We start from the raw sequence: 18,862 nt of genomic DNA, 5'->3' as shown, positions 1-18,862 counted from the left end.
TTTTGACTAATGTGCACATTTTTGCAAGCCATTTACCCTGATATAATGCAGTTTGCATGTTACTTTTTATGAATCTATTCGTTTTTATGCACACTTTCCTTTAATATATTCAATTTTGGTTGGAGAACTACATTGCAAAATTCAGAGAAGTGCGAATTTCGAGGTACGGTTGTGTTTTGGTTCTTATACTGTTTCAGAAAGTAGGGCTGTGCTCTGGATTTGGCTGAGGCCCGAGCCAAATTTGGCCTATTTGGACCTCAGCCGAGTTGGACTGAGATAGCCCTAGGTCTCTACATTTCAGGTATGGTGGCTCAGAATGATCCGGGGCCAAAAGAAGAGGCCGGTGTGATGTTCCACACTAGTATGTTAAAATGTATTACGTTATATATGGTGAGTTAGTATATTAGAACGAATAAGGTAAGTAGTGAGTGTTGCGGGGGGAACGAGTGAGATAAAATGTTGGTGAATGCTGTTTGTGATTGAGTTTTGAGAGATTTGTGTATAAGTGTTTGGCAGTTGAACAGCGGACAGGGAATTGACAGATAGGGCACAGACTTGAGAGGGATAGGGTTGGAAGGGTGGTTAGTAGTGGGTAGTGAGGCAGGGTTGTACTTACAGCAGTTAAAGCAACGTAGCGAGTATACTTTATATGAACTGAAGAACAACAATCTGTAACCACACGCTTGAAAAACTGAGTGAAAATATTTGTTGTTTTATTCATATCTTCTCTTGAATAAATCTCTTGGTTTTAAAACAAGACATGCCCGGTTCTTGGCCAGCTAGCACAAAGAATACGAGTGTCGGCAAAACATAAACAAAGATGGAAACAGTATCAAATGGCGGCGACGGAGTTTGCCCTACAGAGTAACTGTAAGAGGTTTCAGGGGATCAATCCAGGGCTGTGACCTTTTAGAGACATTGAGATACACAAGGGGGGGGGTTGAGGCTTGACTCCCTCCCTCTGCTAAAGGCAGAGTGGTGGCAGGTGGGAATGGCACAACAGGCATGCACAGGGAGAAAGAGAAGAAAGGGAAAAAGAGGCACCTCTTCCTGCCTGATCTCTCCTCCTTCCTGCCAGGACTACCCAAGCCCCACATGCCAAATCCCCTTCACAACTGGCTTCCCCACCTGTAAGGAAGCAGTGTGCAAAGGACCAGAGCCCTGCAGTAGGGAATCCTCTTGCTTATTATCTGATAAATGGGCGGAAGAAGAACATTTTATTGTGGCCAACCAACAGTTAAAAATACACAACTGAATAAATGCATAATCATAAAATCAAAAGAGGAAAGGTGAGGATTTAAGAGCTAACAATCATTGAATGTCTAAAAGATATTACTACACTTGGAAATATTGCTACCTGTTCAGTAATAAATTTATTAGATTCCTCAAGGAAAATGCTCAGAAGAGTCTCTAAGAATCGACAGGGAAACTGCCTCATAAGGGGGTAATTATACTTCTCTGACCCCTTGATAAAATGTACAGTAAATAAAAGAAACCACAGATGGGAAACTCCTGCTGCAGGAGGATTCATCCTGTGTGATGCTGTTCGCTGCTCGTTCACAGCTGGCTTCCCTACAGAAGGCTGCTTGCAAAGGAGCAGTGACCTGCAACGTGCAGGATGGAATTGTTTTGCAGAACAATTCCATCCTGCTTGGTGCTGGCTGCACCTGCTTCCACTTAGTCAGGGGGCAGGAGGGGAAGAGATGGAGATGTAGCATCTCCTCATGCTGACCATATGTTAAATTAACCCCCCTTTAGCCCCATCTCTGAATAGCTGCAGGGATAGGTCTGGGATGGGGCGGGTGGTCCCCGCTTTGGGACAGGATGGATTAGCCCTCCCCGGATAGGGAAGTGGATAGGGAGGGCTGTGCACAGCCCTCTTGGAAAGGGCAATTTTGATAGATTCAGCTTTAAATGAGAAAAATTTATTCTCCGTCCCTAATTATGTGTTGTATAGTTTATGTTGGTTTGTTATTATGTAGAATTAAAATGTAATTAAAAATAAATGTATTAAATCATCAGGGGTTCCCAAACTGTGGTTCATGGCCCACCAGTGGACCATAAGCTTCAATCAGGTGATCTGTGACATGTCTACAGATCTGTGGTTGAAGACAGGACAAAGCACATCAATTGCATGAGATATTCATACTGTTTTTTAAAATTGTATTTGCATTGCTTCTTTCATTTCTTATATGTTGTAATACAATCAAATACTATATAAGATTTTTTTTTTAAAAAAAACACAACACAGCATTTCGCACAGCAGAAATAACAGGCAGAAAAATCTTTAAGCAGTTCATCATGAGCCTCAACAATTTTCAAGTGGTCCATGGGATTAAAAAGTTTGGGAACCACTGTATTAAATAATAAGAATGTCAGGAGCCGTGGAGGGCATAATCAAAGAGCCTCACAAAGCATGCAGTTGAACACACAGTCTAACTGAGAAAGGGAAGTCACATGACGAGATGAAGGTTCCTCTCGGCCTGATGTGGTTCACCACACATTGCCTTCTTGGACTTCGTTTACCATCAAGCAACGCGAATTCTGTCTGAGGGTTGTCCATTTCACTTCCTTCCTCCAGTGCTTCTCTCTCTCTCTCTCTCTCTGCCCTCCGTGGATCTTACCAGGCCTCATGTAGTGATGCGACTCTCCCGTCATTTATGTCATTCTTTGTCTTTAAACTTTGTGCTTCTTTCTTTCCACTGAAAGATGTTCAGGAGCAGTTCCCTCTGCCCTCTGACATTTGTTGCCTTCTCTTTCGCTGTCCTTTTCCAGTCTCAGTTGATAACTAGAAGCCTCAACCCCTGCTTGGAGGTAGGTGTGCTTTCAAAAGAAGTGCTGTGGTTTCCTCTGAACAGGGCCGGCCCTACTATTAGGCAGTGAGGCAGCTGATTTGGGGTGTATTATTATTATTATTATTATTATTATTATTATTATTATTATTATTAAATATCCCAACTTTGGAGTTCAAGGTGGCATACATGGTTTTCCTCCCTCTCCATTTTTCCTAACAAAAACACTGTCAGGTAGGTTAGGCTGAAAGACTGTGACTGCCCTAGATCATCCAAAAAGCTCCATGGCCGAGTGGGGATTTGAACCCTGGTTTCCCAGGTCCTAATCCAAAACTCTGACTGCTGTTCCGCTCTGGGATTATTATTTATCATTGTAGCATTCTTACCGCCAGTAGAGGGGAGAGAAGCACTTGTTAGGTTTTCTGGCTCAGGTGCCAAAATTACTTGGCTGCTGTTGGGTATTATAGGCACCAAAACGTGGTGGGAGGAGGGAATCATTTGTTATCTGCCTCTGTGAAATGGGAACATAGAAAGCTGCCTTATAGCAAGTCAGACCTATGCTGGCTGGCTGCAGCTCTCCAAGGATTCAGGTGTGTGTGTGGGTCTCTCCCCATCCTAACTAGGGGTGCTGGGGATTGAATCTGGGTCCTTCTGCATGCAAAGCAGATGCTCTATCACTGTCCTTTCTTGTGGAGCACCTTCTCCTTCTGATCTCTCTGACTCTCCTAGTGATTCAAGAGTGTCTTTTTTTTTTCTTTTCTTTTCTTTTCCACCCTTCCTCCTGGAAGGGTGGCAAACAAAAACACTAAAAGCACTTTAAAACATCTTAAAAACAAAAGACTTTAAAACATATTTAAACGAAAGATCTTTAAAAACATATTAAAACAAAAAATCTTAAAAAATCTTTGAAAAACAGCTTTAAAAACATCTTAATCATCAATTCCAACACAGACGCAGACTGGGATAAGGTCTCTACTTAAAAGGTTTGTTGAGAGAGGAAGGTCTTCAGTGGGTGCCGAAAAGATAACACAGATGGTGCTTGTCTAATATTTAAGGGGAGGGAATTCCAAAGAGTAGGTGCCACAATACTAATGTCCTGATTGCTTTATTGTGCAGAACAAGCCTCCTAAGGGGTTGGACTTGATAGCCTTACAGGCCCCTTCCAACTCTACTATTCTATTATTCTGTGAGGTGGATTTTTTAAAATCCATTTTGTGACAACCTTTCACATACTCGAAGAGTGCTATCATATCTCCCTTCAGTCATCTCTTCTCAAGGCTAAACATGCCCAGTTCTTTCAGTCTCTCCTCACTCTCTTTGTTTCTAGTCTCCTGATCATCTTTATTGCCATCCTTTGAATTGGTTCCAGTTTGTCTACATCCTTCTTAAAGTGCTTTGTCCAGAATTGCATGCATGTGAATATCCACATATGTGGATATCCAGGGACTTTCAGGAGAAAACATAATTTAATTTTTTGGGGGGAGGGGGACATTACTTTTAAGATGAGGTAGCGGAGGGTTTTTTCAAAACAACAACAAGGTTTGTTGCTACTTCAGGTAATGGGTTAATAGCTTTCAGCAGCCTAGCTGTGTTCCTGGAGACAGATTGCCACCTTTCTTTCTCCTTTTCTCTCTCCTCCCCATGAAGGCACCGAGGAACAATGCTTCATGATCCTGGACTGTACCCACAGTATTGCTGGGTGGTCTCTGGGGGCACTGTCCAGCCCTTCCCTCCATCCCCCCATAACATAACAGATAACTCATGGATGTCAAGGATTGCCCCCTGGGGTCCCTTGACCTCAGCACCCCAAGGGTTTTTTTTGCTTCTGAGAACAGTCCCAATTCCTTTGGGTTGCTGCTTCCCAGGCAAACTCTCCCTCTTTCAGGATTAGGTTTATGGTATAGTGGTTAAGGTTTTGGACTATGACCTGGGAGCCCAGGGTTCGAATCCCCACATAGCCATGAAGCTCACTGGGTGACCTTGGGCCTGTCACTGCCTCTCAGCCTCATGAAAACTCTATTCATAGGGTCGCCATAAGTCGGAATCGACTTGAAGGCAGTACATTTACATTTAGAAACTGCCACCCCAGCGGTCCTGATCTGCAGTACCCACTCTCCCTGACTTAGGTCTCAGGAAGCAGATAAGAGGTAACAGATAAGGTTCAGTTGCATCTTCTTGACATTTGTAAATTGCATTGAAGCCTTGGACTTCTCCAGCAGAGTATCCCAGGGACCATCAAGCTCCCTGAATTCCCTCTGATTGAACCACTGTACCTTGACCAAACATAACTCAAAGTTAGCTATTCTTGACAATAGATATCTGATAAAGGTGGAGGTTGGAAGATTCAGGACAGACAAAAGAAAAGTACTTCTTCATACAGTACAGAGTTAAACTAGGGAATTTACTCCCACCAGAGGCCACCAACGTGGACGGCTTTAAAAGTGGATTAGACAAATTCATCTAAGGCTACCAATGGCTACTAGCCACAATGGCTATGTTCTACCTCCAATGTTAGAGACAGTATGGTTCTGAATGCCGGTAGCTTGCAATCATAGGTGAGGAGAGCACTGTTGTGCCCGGGGACTGCTTGTGAGCTTCCCAGAGACATCTGGTTGTCCTCTATGAGAACAGGATGCTGGACTAGATGGGCCCTTGGCCTGATCCAGAAGTCTCTTCTTATGTTGTCGTTACATACGTTTGGTCCTGTGTCAAGAGAACTGGGCCTTTTCAAGCAGCGGATCAAACACTGAAGATCACCTTTATGGGTTTTCAGTGTTCAAGATGGGTACTCAAGGGGACCCCATTCTTTTTTGGGGCCATGCAGATCAAGTAGCAGGTAGTAGGGAGGCAGTGTTTACCTGCCCTCCCATCCCAGCTGTTGCTGTGGCTTACTGGGATGGAGAGGAGAGGAGTGAGGTGGGGATGAGGTCAGATGATGCAAAGGCACCAGTGGAGCCAATCCAGCACTTTTGCCAATGCATTTGCACTGGCCCACCTCACTGAGTCCCTCCTGGAAAGTCACAAGGAAGGTAGTCAGGAGGTTAATGAAGCCCCACCCTGCTAATTGCTGCTGCACAGATTGCTTCTTGGCCACCCTAGCAAACAGGTGTTGCATTTTCATCCTCTGTAGCGTTTATGTATAAACACCGATTTATAGGAATGACCTGTTCTCGTTCCAGGTGACCCCAGGTACCACTTACAAATGCATGGAACTGAACCTCAGTGGAATTCCACCTGACATTCCAACTTCCACCCAGAGCCTGGATTTAAGCTTCAACCCACTGGAAATCCTAACCTCAAATTATTTCTCATCAGTCTCAGCATTGAAGTTTCTGGACCTCACTAGGTAAAATAGTCTGTTTTGATTGCTGAGGCCCCTGTCTTTGTGGCATGCTGATGGAAGACAAATGCACAGCTGATGCAAACATTGCTGCATCTGTTGCATATGGCTGTAGGTTCTAATGCAGGATGGGGAGCCTCCGGGGAGCCCCAAATGCGGCCCTCCAGGCCTCTCTCGCCACACCCCTTACTCACCCTGCTGGAGTGTTTTTGTGCCTGGCTAGAATGTGTCCTTGAGTTCTGATAATGCTTCTTACTTGCTTGGATGGATGGATGGATGGATGGATGGATGGATGGATGGATGGATGGATGGATGGATGACACAGGGTTTGTGAGCCTACCATAGAAAAAGGTAACATTCACATTTGTTTGCTCTGCCAACTTTTGAGTCTGGCTTCACCTGGGAGACCAGGGTTTGAATCCCCACACAGCCATGAAGCTCACTGGGTGACCTTGGGCCAGTCACTGCCTCTCAGCCTCAGAGGAAGGCAGTCTATTTCCATTTTCACCCCCTACCCTGGCATGTGGCCCTTGGAAAACTGGCAAGAAAGGAATGTGGTCCTTGGTCTAGCAAAGAACCCCTGTTCTAATGTGAGGATGTGGAACTTCTGTCCATCCAGATGTTGTTGAACTGAAACTCCCATCATCCCCGATCATTGGCCATGTCAGCTGGGGTTCATGGGAGTTGGAGTCCAACAACATCTAGAGGGCCACAGGTTCCCCATTCCTGGCCTACACAATGCTGAGTGAGATGGACCAATGGTCTGACTCCGTATAAGGCAGATTCCTATGTTCTGAGGGATACTACATGGGTCCAAGCCATTGAGGATTTTAATGGTCAAAAATACTTAAAGCAGGGCCAGATTATTTGCCCACCGTTTTAGACAGGTTGGGACCTATGTGAGAAGCAAAGGCTTTTCATCTTTGGGGTGAGGATGAACTTCCCCAATTTTTGCTGGGGGTGGGAGATCCTCTTCCTCTGCCACCACCTGGCTTTTCTGCCACGACAAGTGGTGGCTGATCTCCAATGATCCGCTTGTCAGTGTTCTTTCAATCCTCTAAGTGCCCCGAGAAGAACAATGCCACGTCATGACCTGGTGGCATTGTTGGAGGGGCACCATAAGGGGGGAATAATGCATGCTCCCACAGACCAGTGGGGACAGCCATATTTCCCCCCAACAGGGCATCTGCAACAGTGCTGGGTCATGATGAGCCCTGCTCCAACATTGCAGGAGAAAATGGTGGCCTGCTTGGGCAGTGCCCCGGTCTCACCTGTGAAAAAGGTTCCCCTTCCAGCTCCTGAGAATCCTCATCTGTCTGTGGAGCTCTGCAACCGGAACCGAATTGGCTGGAAGTGTGGTAGCGGTTGACAGGACTCTGGGTGACTGTATAATTTCCTGACCTTGCAAGATGTTGTAAAGCAGCGGGCTGCCACTCATGGGCCACACATGCTGATATGTGATCCCAAAGGGGTCACACCAAAAGGAATCTTTCCTCTGGAGTCTCCAGAAAGGCAAGAGCGCCACCTCCTCCTTATTGAGGAAGATTGCTTATATTTATTTTTGTCTGTCTGACTGGGATGCTTCCTCTGAGGTGGTGCCAGGTGTACTGCTCCTTGCAGCTGGTTCCCAGCTTCTTTATGGAGAAGAGCTTAATTCCCCTAGGTGGGAGGTGAGGAGAGGGTGACTGTATTGCCCCAGGTGAGAGATGGGTGGAAATAGATGTTTGTTTTGCTGCTGCTGTTGGATGGTTTTTATCAGAGCTTAGAAAAGTTACTTTTTTGAACTACAACTCCCATCAGGCCAATCCAGTGGCCATGCTGGCTGAGGCTGATGGGAGTTGTAGTTCAAAAAAGTAACTTTTCCAAGCTCTGGTTTTTATTCAGCAAACCTATTTTCCCACACATTTGCTTGCTGAATATTTGAGTATTTTACTGAAGTGAGAATTGAAAGGATGGAGTGGTGTGGTGGGTACAATGAGAGTGGGATTGTGTTTTAGATTAGGTTTGTGTGGTGACAATGTGTGTGCGAATGATTTTGGTGATTCATTATTATATGTGGTTTTTTAGAGCGGGGGATTTTCGTGAAGATATATACTGTAATTATGTTGCATTTTGATGTCGTATCTTCATGTATTTTGATTTGTGTATGGATTGCTTTTGTGGTTCTTAGCCATTTTACTTGTGTAGATTACTTAGATATATTGATTGTTATTTGCTGGGAAGAGCAATCAAAGTCATGGGAAGCCGGTGAGGGGGGTGGTTGGTGGAGGAGAAACTGGTGGGAAGCTCTGTGGCATCCACTTGCTTCCTGGGAGACTCTGGCCCAGCTGAATGCTGGGAGCTGCATGTCGGAGCTAGAAGGGAAGAGCTGGCTCCCACAAATAGTACTGCTGTGGATTAAGCAGCCCCCATTGACTCACAGTTCAATTGTTTTCCTCCTCTGACCTTTTTGCTGGCGGAGTTCCCATGCGGATTGGGACCCGCGGGAGTGCTCCAAGGGGAACTGGGATGCCGTGTAAGTTCCCCCCACAGCTCCTCCCCTGCCACACCCCTGGAACACCTCATTTTCAGGGCAACTGCTGGCTTCTGCCAGCTCTCCTTTTGCCAGGCTGGCCATCCCCAGTGGACCCCAGGCAGTGCCAGCAAGCTCCCAGCCCTGCCATGGCTCAGCCAGGAGCCTGTTAGATCAGCCGGGGGTCCACCATATCCAGCTCCCCCCAGCCCAGCACAAAAACAAGTTGGATTGTGCTCTACGTTACTTAAAATGTGGAATTATTACTATTATTAGATTTTAAATGTGGAATTTGTACTACATTTTTTATGTTGATTCCCTTTTTGTTGGAATATGTAAACCACTTAGATATTTCTTTTGAAATATGAAGCAGTACATTAATGAATTAATTAAATAACTTTTTGAAAAGAGAGAGAGAGAAAAACTGAAGACAGATACATCTGCTCCAACTTTAGTGGCAAGTCTCCCTCCCCCCCATTTCAAATATTTTAAAACTTTCACCTTGACCTAGAGAAAGTTGATGAAGAATACTCCCCAGTTTTCATAGCCTGTAGATTGGACTGAGAAAGTGGGAGGACATCCTTCATCCACTGCTAAATTCATCACTGTTAATACCCTAGCACTATGCACAAGTGCGTGCCTGTCTCAGGAGTCACCAATATGGCACTCATGGGCATAATGGCATTCTCAAGGTCTTCCCCTGGTACCTGTGAAGACTCTGCACACACACACACAAGCTGCTCAATGCCTCCTTAGTCATGAGTGGAGATAGTGATTACCTTTTTCTCCCTTGAAAAGTATATAGAGATAAAGGAGGAGGCTGGAAGAGTGACACTCTTTCCCAGTTTCTCTTTAAGCTCTATGAGCTTTTCAAGGCTCAGATTAATTCTACTAGATATGAATTTTACACAGAACTCTTGGGAAAATGAAGTGTACGTGAGGAAGGGGGAGAGAAGGGACCAGAGGGATGGCACCCACAGCACTTCCCCGTAAATCCAAATGTGCCCACGGGCATAAAAAGTTTGGTTACTATCTATATCAGTCACAGATGTGAGGAATCTTTGGCCCTCCAGATGTTGCTGAGCTACAATTCCCATCAGCCCAGCAAGCTAAGGATGATGGAAGTTGTAGTTCAGCCATATCTGGAGGGCGGGGTCAGTGGTTCCTCACATCTTATCTACTGCATGAAACACAAGAGCAAAACCCTCTTTCAGATTCTTATCTTTTGCAATAGGTGCCATATCCAGAAGATTGAAGACAACGCTTTTGTGGGTCTCTGGAAACTTTCTGTCTTGATCCTGACTGCCAATCCTCTCCATTTCTTGGGTCCAAGAGCTTTTCATGATTTGGTATCCTTGCAAAGACTGATAGCTGTAGAAACCAAACTTTCCTCACTGAACAAACTGCCCATTGGACACTTGACATCTCTCCAAGATCTGAATCTGAGCAATAACTACATTGATTCCTTGAAGCTTCCGAAATATTTCTCCCACCTAATATTTCTCAGATTTTTGAGCCTCCAAGCAAACAAGATCTCTTCCATTTCAGTAGGAGATCTGGACGCCTTGTCAAGCTACAACCTCACACTTCTGCTGTCTAAGAATGACATAAAATACATTGAGGTAAATGCCTTTTTAGGCCTTCACATTCAGGAAATATCTCTGAGAGGCTGTTTTGAGAGTAGTACTGTTATGCAGGCCAGCCTCCAGAATCTGACTGGCTTACATGTTAAAAGTTTAGTGTTAGGAGAATATAGGAACATGAAGAAATTGAAGACCTTCAGCAAAAGTATCTTGGATGCCCTGTGTCATATGTACTTGCAGGAGATAACTCTCATCTCCATTGGGGATGTTATCTTCAATACAGGCGACCTCTTTCCTTGCTTGAACAACATCTCCTCTGTAAGGCTGGTGGACACGTACACTGAAGATGTGTCAAATTTCCCAGAGAACTCCAGCATACGCTATCTTGAATTCAAGAACTGTAAATTTAAAGAGGTGCCTTCTGTGAGGCTATCTTCCTTGAAGGAGCTAAGATCGCTCCGTATCACCCGCACCAAAAGGCTTGTTGAATTTGAGGCGGACTTTCAGGGGCTACAGAAGCTTGAGACCCTGGATCTCAGTGAGAACAGACTTACCGCTGACCTTTGCTGGATCTGCCTCAGGAATGGGGTCCCAAATTTGAAGTATATGAATCTTAGCTTCAACTATAGAATCAGTTTAGTTACTGAGTGCCATGCCCTCCCCAAACTGGAAAAACTGGATTTACAACACACCACACTCAGCGGAACTGGTGAATACCCTGTTTTTCTATGCCTTGTAAATCTCATCTACCTCGATATTTCCTACACTGGCACTAATATTAAATCAGAGTGTTCATTCTGTGGGTTGAATAGCCTGCTAGTACTGAAAATGGCTGGCAACACCTTTGAGAACAATAAGTTGGTTAACATCTTAAAAAATCTCACCAATCTGCAAATCCTGGACATTTCCAATTGTCGACTGCAATCTCTCTCTCTCGACAGCCTGGGCAGCCTCCGTGAGCTCCGTGAACTGAACATCAGCCACAACAAGCTCCTGGGCCTCCATTCAGAGGCCTATGCACAGCTCCAAGCCCTCACTATCCTGGATTTCCATAGCAACCAGCTGGCCATCTTTACGGAGAAGGATCTAGAGAACTTCCCCAGAAGCCTGAAGAGCCTGTACCTCTCTCGGAACCCTTTTGATTGCTCTTGTGAGAACCTGAACTTCTTGCAGTGGGCCAAACAGAAGAGAAACCCCCTCCAGCATCCTGAAAGCATGTTCTGCCACAGCCCCATGCACTTAAGAGATGTCCGCCTGATGGATTTTGACCTATCCTCTTGCCATGTCAGTACAACCACCGTGGCCACCTCTGTGAGCATTTCCATGGTTCTAGTCTTGTCTTTGATTCTGGTTTACAAGTACTATTTTCATCTATATTATATGGCAGTGTTGCTCAGTGGACGACGACGCTCTACAGAGAATGACAATGTCTATGATGCCTTTGTCATCTATTCCAGCAAAGACCAGGAGTGGGTGAAACGGGAGCTGGAGGAGACCCTAGAAGCGGGAGTGCCTCGCTTTCGCCTCTGCTTCTTCTATCGCGACTTCATCCCTGGTGTGCCCATCATCACCAACATTGTCCAAGAAGGCTTCCAAAGCAGCCGGAAAGTCATTGCTGTTGTTTCCAGCCACTTCCTGGACAGCCGCTGGTGTAACTTTGAGCTTGAGGTGGCTCAGTCTTGGCAGTTGCTGGACAGCAACGCCAGCATGATCTTGATTGTCCTGGAAGGGGTGGACAAAGCGGTTGTACAGCGGAAGTTGGGGGTGTTCCGTTACTTGCGCAGGAACACCTACTTGGTGTGGAAGGACTTGGAGTTGAACCGGCACATGTTCCTGAGGCATCTGAGGTCAGCTTTGCTTGATGGCAAAACATGGACCGAGGAAGAACTCAGACTGATGTTAACAGGTTAGGGCTACATCTCCGTTTTTCTAGCTCTCTGAGCCAGCCTTCAAGTGGAAGGCAGTGTTGAGAATGGATGCTGTTTAGGATGGCTTTTCTGAACCCTGGGAGAATTTCCATTTGGGAAGCAATGTCATGCACTACAACTGTCCTTATTTACTGGGGACAGTCTCTGTTTCTTGACCCCTTTTCCTAGTGATTTTGTGTTTTTGTCCTCCCCCTTTTGCCTTTTGGGGATGCTTTTCAAAATTTGCAGTGGAGGCTTGCCCATTAGGGCCAGTAGGGCACTGTCCCACTAATATCAGTCTGCCCTCAGCTAGCCCCTGCCTATCTGCCTTTGTACTTAAAACCAGCCCAGGTGGTGGCCCTGGCTGTCAGCTTCCTCCTCCTCAGTCTCAGTGTTGCCCTTGTGGAACACAAGAGGGAGGATGGGGACAAAGCTAGAATTAGTCAGTTCCACTTGCCATTGGCTCTGGCGCCACCTACTGTTGGGCTTCCTGCCTTCTGCCCTGCCAATCCCAATGGGCACCAGTCACCTCTGCCTGGAAGTTGAGGAGTGGCAATTATAGACACTGCGCCTGGGTGCAATAGCCTAAAATGGCCCTGCCATGGACACTCAACCATCTCATCTCAGATGGTGAAGGAGCAGGGAGGAGTATGGGGATGAAGTAAGAATTGGCTGTGGCTTCACCTACTGTTCATCTCATTGCCATTTCCAATGGGCGCCACCCACCACTGTTGCTTATTCTGCATGGCTCAGTACCCTCCCCAGGATCTCTAGGATGTGGGAGGGGGATGGCTGTCTGTCTCTAGTGCAGATATAAAAACAGGAAAATGAAAAGCAAGGTGTCGGAGAGTGGGAAACAGCTATTTTGCATGCCACCGCTGCTAAGGTATATTTCTGAACTGTTGATACCATGCTATGGCTCCCCTCCCCCAATAATCTTTGTTCCAAAGAACAGACGCACTCTTGGCTTTGAAATCCATGAAATACAGCCCATTGCAGAGTACATCAATAAAGGAGGCAGAACAAAGCCTTCAGCAATATTTGTAAAGATGTTTTGGGGTGTGGGGAGGATACCTTGGTATGGCAATAAGAATGCTACCAAGTTTGACTGGAAAGATGCTGGAGGGTAGGGAGGACAGGGCAATGTTCTGGCTGGGAGACTTAATAAAATATTAAAGCCTTTTTCTTCAGGAAGTTTCTGTGTGTACCTCGTATGGAACAGAAAATCTGTAAGGCAAGGATGGGGAATCTGGCTGGGACCATCAGCCCCAGCCAGCATGGTCAGGGATGCTGGGAGTTGTAGTCCAAGAAAACATGGAGAGTCAAAGGTTCCCCATCCCTGCCATAAGGAAATCATTAATTCTGATTCACACAGCACACAGTTAAACTAGGGAATTCGCTCCCACAAGAGGCAGTGATGGCCACCAACTCAGATGGCTTTGAAAGAGGATTAGACACATTCATGGAGGGTAGGGCTATCAATGGCTATGAACCCTGATGGCTCGGTTCTGCCTCAACTGTTGGAGGCAGGATGCCTCTGAATACCGCTACTGGGAGTCACAAACAGGGAGAATGCTGTTGCGCTCAGGTTCTGCTTGTGGGCTTGCCAGTGAGGCATCTCATTGGCCACTGTGAGAACAGGATACTGGACTAGATGGGCCACTGGCCTGATCCATCAGGGCTCTTCCAATGACATTGACCTTCCAGCTTATATTGCATCAAACAAACATGAGTTGATTTCTGTAACATTAACAGAAATATATGAGATACAAACAGAGAGTAAGCCAGGCTCCTTTATTTATACAAGGTCTCAATTTGTTTATGCCTAGAAAAAAGAAAGAGGGAAGATGGGGGGAGATATTTTGTTCAGGAGATCAACCCATAGGCTTGGAGCTTGAATATCCTATTTGGCTTCTCTTGTCTTTTGATAATATAAACACTTTTTATTTGAAGATTGGTTGATTAGACACCCAACTGACTCAGGTAAATATTTTTCTTTCTTTCTTTAATCTGTTTCCTGTTTGTGTATTTTTATAGTTTGTATAGTATTTTTCAAAATAAAGTAAACATAAGTAAAGGAAGAAATCAAAAGTTCGCAAGCAGTTGTTAATTGTCTCGGGAGGCTCAGTTAGGAATTTATAATCCGTGATTAACTGTCATAACCTTGAAACCTTTCAGCCGGTCCCAAAAAAAAGAGGGAAGTTGAAACAATAAAAATGTTTTCAATTGACAGAAGACTACTTCTCCTTATACACCATCTTCACCAGGAGACCTCTATGTGAATACGTTGCGGATTAAATGGTGGCCTGACTGACTTGATTCCCACTACTAAAGGAGTCAGACAGGGCTGCGTACTGGCGCCCCTACTTTTTAATTTCTATTTAAACGACTTAGGGCCCAGGTGCACCTCCTCTAATCTTCATTCGCCCAAATTAGGTGATTACAGATGCCCCATCCTGCTATACGCAGATGATGCAGCCCTTATAGCATTTTCCAAGATAGACCTGAAACGTATTCTCCGTGTCTTTATGAACTACTGTTCTGATAACCAGCTTACTATAAACTATTCCAAGACCAAAATATTAGTCTTCTCAAACTCTCAGTCTGTCGCGGAGTGGACAATAAATGGCCAAAAAATCGAACAGGTTAAAAGTCACAAATACTTAGGTATAATTTTTCATCAATCCCTCTCATGGACCACACACATCCGGGCGGCGGTTGCAACGGCCCACACAACACTGAAATGTATCCTATGATATTACTACACTAAAGGTGGGCAGTTCATCCCAGCAGCCATTCAGATCTTCAAAACAAAGGTAATTCCTCAACTTCTATTTGGCGCTCCAATATGGATTGTTGACTTTAACGCCTCAGTTGAGGCGGTACTCTCCACTTTTATACGAAAACTCTTCGGTTTACCATGGTGCGTACGCAACGCCGCCCTTAGACTTGAAGCCGGTCTAAATTCGACCGAATGCTTTGCATGGTCCAGTGCGTTCAATTTTTGGATTAAATTATCCTATGGTCCTGTAAATGAATACCTAACAGCAATATGGAATGATACATATATCTCCAATTGGATGAAAACCTTTCATTTCAAACTCTTCGAATTAGGATACTCGCTGGAATATTTATCCCAAATAGAACCAGTAATGGCCAAACACATTATTGGTAACAGACTTAGAGATATAGACAGGCAAAGTGCAACTGCAGCTTCTGCTAAAGTATGCTCCCCTCTATATCATAATCTGAGCTTCGACACCAACTCTCACGCCCAATACTTAGACTTCCTAAATATACCTAAATTCTGTTATGCCTTTATTAAGGCAAGATTTAATTCCCTTAACTCAGCTGTACTGGAAGGGAGATACCGGGGTATCCCGCAGACTCAAAGGAACTGCCCTTGTAGTTTGGGAGTGATAGAATCATTGTCTCATGTATTATTTGTATGCCCGCTATACTCTTCCGAACGAGCCAAATTCCTTTATTCTTTTACCAAACGGTTTCCTAACAATTCTTTTGATATGATGCTGAAACAGCTATTGAATGGATCAAATAGGAACCTTACACTATCAGTGGCCAAATTCATCTATGCAGCTCAAACCAAACGAGCCAACCTTGTTCTCTGAAAGGCCAATCCAAAAGATATAGTCTGTTTAGCTGATTAATTATCCTGAACCTTTGTATATAGCATAAAAATTTTAACCATGTATTTTATTATTTTCCTTTGCATTTTATCCGAAATATGGGTCTTTGACCGTAAATAAAGAAATTTAGAATAAAAATGTTAGCTGTAGCCGGAGAATTATCAAAGTTTGTAAGGAACGTGAGCGGGAGGGGATGGCAAATTAAAACAAACTTACTGCTACTGCTATCTTAATCAGACGTCTGCAAAGGTTTAAATAAATAAACTCTATGGAGCTGCGTTTGTCAGAGCCTCTCTGCTCCACCGCCATGTTCCCATATCTTTTTGTATGTATTTTTTTTTAAAATTCAACTTTAAATCCCTTTTGGAATTTTAAAATCAGAAGTTCTATAACTTGCATAAATATTAGCCGTCCTATGATGTTTTAAATTTTTTTATAGAGTTTACTCAATTATAAATTTTAATCTAGTAAGTTTGTTGTATAAGTTTGTGTTGGCCTATGGCCCTGCAATTTAATAAATGATGATGATGATAGGCTTGGAGCATAGGTGACCCCCACCCAATAATTGCAATATGGACATCACGCTTATGTCTCCATGGGAGCTAACAAATATTAGTCCATGTCCAGAAAACTTATTTATTTATTATTACATTCATATCCTACCTATTCAAGAGGCAGCTGGACAGACATCTGTCAGGAATGCTTTGATTTGGATTCCTGCATTGAGCAGGGGGTTGGACTTGATGGCCTTATAGGCCCCTTCCAACTCTACTATTCTATGATTCTATACCTTTCCTCCAAGGAGCATACATGGTAGCATGCATGGTTTCCCTTCTCCCCATTTTTATCCTCCACAACAACCCTGTGAGGTAGGTTTGGCTGAGAGACTATGCCTGGCTCTAGATACCCAGTGGGGTTCATGTCCAACTGGGGATTTGAACCTTGGCCTCCCATGTCATAGTCCAACATTCTAACCACTACATCGCACTGTTTTCCTGGATGTTGGACTACAGCTTCCATCATCCCTGACCATTGGCCACACTAGCTCCAAATCTTTCAAATTGTTTCTGTTGCATCTGGCATTTGAAAACCAATATTACACTGACACAGAGCTGCACCAGCTCTAGAGCTTAAATGGTTAAAAACAGATTTTTTTAAAAGGTAGCCTCCATCTTCTGCCCTGGCCACCATGAGCCTCCCAAATGCCATAGGATTGTTCTGCCCAGATACAACACAGAGTGGGGAGGAAGCACAATTCCCACTGCACACTTTCAAAATGGGGCTGGAAGAATGTCTTGTCAATTGTGAGGAATCTATGGCCACCTTCAACAAATCTCTGCATATAAACACACCCTACAGACCCTCTCAAGTGTTACAACTGACCGAAGGGGCCCTTTGGCAGTTCTGCCACTTTGGAAGCGTGGGAGAGAGGATTTTGTGTGGCAGCCACTAAGCTGGAGACCTTCATTGCATACCTCCCACCTCAGGCTGGAGACACATCTCTGTAACCTGGCCTCTGGCACCTGAGATGTGTTTTTTTTAGGACCAACCCAACTATTCTGATTGTAAATTGTTTTAATTGATTTTAATAATTTTTCTCCTGTTGTAGCCCACCCTGGGATCTTAAGGTGAAATGATGATGATGATGATGATGATGATGATGATGATGATGATGATGGGTTGTTTCCAACTAAATTCTACTCAGAGCAGACCATGGAAATTAATGAACCTAAATTAGTCATGTACGATAATTTTAATGGGTCTATTCTGCGCAAGATTAACACTGGATACAACCCAATCATCATAATAATATCAGTAGTAGTAATGTCAAGGAGTTTTGGGTGAGTTGACCCCTTGAGTCAAGAGACGGATGCTTCTGCTATGAAAGGGGAATGCCTCTTCCAAAATGACTATTGCCACTCTCAGCCTTTTGTTTCCTTTTATAGTTACTTGTGGTGTTAAAATATATACAGTATTAAAAAAAGTTCTTTAAAAATGCTTCTAATTTTTTAAAAAAATGCTTCTAATCTGCTGACCAATTTAATAAAGGGCACCTTTTTAGTTGTGGATTAATATAACCGATTAATTGAGTCAACATTTTACCCCTCATGATCTGGCATGTAGTGCTGTCACATTCATGACTTGCTCCATGAGTTTCTGGGAAGAGGCATCCGCTTGGCCACTGTGAGAACGCGTTGCTAGCCTAGACGGGCCTTTGATCTGATCCAGCGGGGCTCTTTTTATGTTTAAATTGAAGTAAACAAGGACATTGCTCAAGGTCCTTATGGCTGAGGCTGGGAGAAGTATCTTAGGGCAATGTCAATATTAGCTTAGATTGCAGAAGCTACAGTTTTAAATTAAGGGACAAAAGCAAGGCAAGGAGAAATAGTTTGCTCCCGAATATGACTGCACAAGAGCAGTATGTTTCTCCCCCTCTCCTCCTCCCCCTCCCCCTCTTCTATCTGTGGGTCCTTGACAAACAATTCACAGTGTAAATATATTTCTGCCTCAAATCACACTGTCCTAAGATTTTTTTTTGTATTATCATTATCATAATGGGTTTCTGAAAGCCTGTGAGCAGCTGGCAGAATGATAATCAGAGTTTACGATGGATGTGTTGTTTATAGGGTAAGTGTTTGTTGAATACAGAACCAGGCAACGGCAACTCACTTGGGACCAGATTATGTAAAGGAATACACGACGGGCACATCTGCAAATTCAGAAGAGCCTCTTGGTACAACTTTCCCGGGACAGTGCTGCATCACAAGAAGGGCAGGTGGGTGGCAGACAGGGATGGGTGGGTGGATGGAGGGAATTACATGACTGAATGCTCTTCAGATCAAAAGTCTTCTGCCTATGAAAAGCTACCAAGGTAGGGAGATGGGCTGCTAGGGATGGATAAATCTGTCAATTCCAGTTCCTCCTAGTTCCTCATTTTTCCAATCCTAAATTCAGTCTTCCACATTTATGCAGTAGTTTCCAATTTTTTAAAACTCCTCATGAAAGTCTGTCCGTGAGGATTCTATCTGTCATCAAACAATCTGTCTGTGGTGGTTTACCAGGTAGTCCCTCTCTTCCTGA

At 44.3% G+C, this 18,862-nt stretch overlaps 1 protein-coding gene across 2 annotated transcripts; it reads left to right on the top strand.

Moving 5' to 3' along the window:
* The first annotated feature begins 2,623 nt into the window (after positions 1 to 2,623).
* Positions 2,624 to 18,485, top strand: TLR4 (toll like receptor 4). 2 transcript variants are annotated; one of them, XR_009759767.1, is made up of 4 exons: positions 2,624 to 2,814; positions 5,972 to 6,138; positions 9,879 to 14,117; positions 18,409 to 18,485. XR_009759767.1 is itself a non-coding variant. In XM_061604271.1 (3 exons), the coding sequence occupies exons 1-3, from the start codon at positions 2,710 to 2,712 to the stop codon at positions 12,136 to 12,138; spliced, it is 2,532 nt and encodes an 843-aa protein (XP_061460255.1). In that variant the 5' UTR covers positions 2,624 to 2,709; the 3' UTR covers positions 12,139 to 14,834. The 2 variants fall into 2 exon arrangements, 1 of the variants encoding a protein (XP_061460255.1); XM_061604271.1 differs by lacking the exon at positions 18,409 to 18,485 and having other exon boundaries at positions 9,879 to 14,834.
* The last annotated feature ends 377 nt before the right edge of the window (positions 18,486 to 18,862 follow it).

This window comes from Rhineura floridana, chromosome 20 (genome assembly GCF_030035675.1).
Source record: "Rhineura floridana isolate rRhiFlo1 chromosome 20, rRhiFlo1.hap2, whole genome shotgun sequence".
Taxonomy (NCBI): Eukaryota; Metazoa; Chordata; class Lepidosauria; order Squamata; family Rhineuridae; genus Rhineura; species Rhineura floridana.
This window is presented reverse-complemented; position numbering and strand designations above follow the sequence as displayed.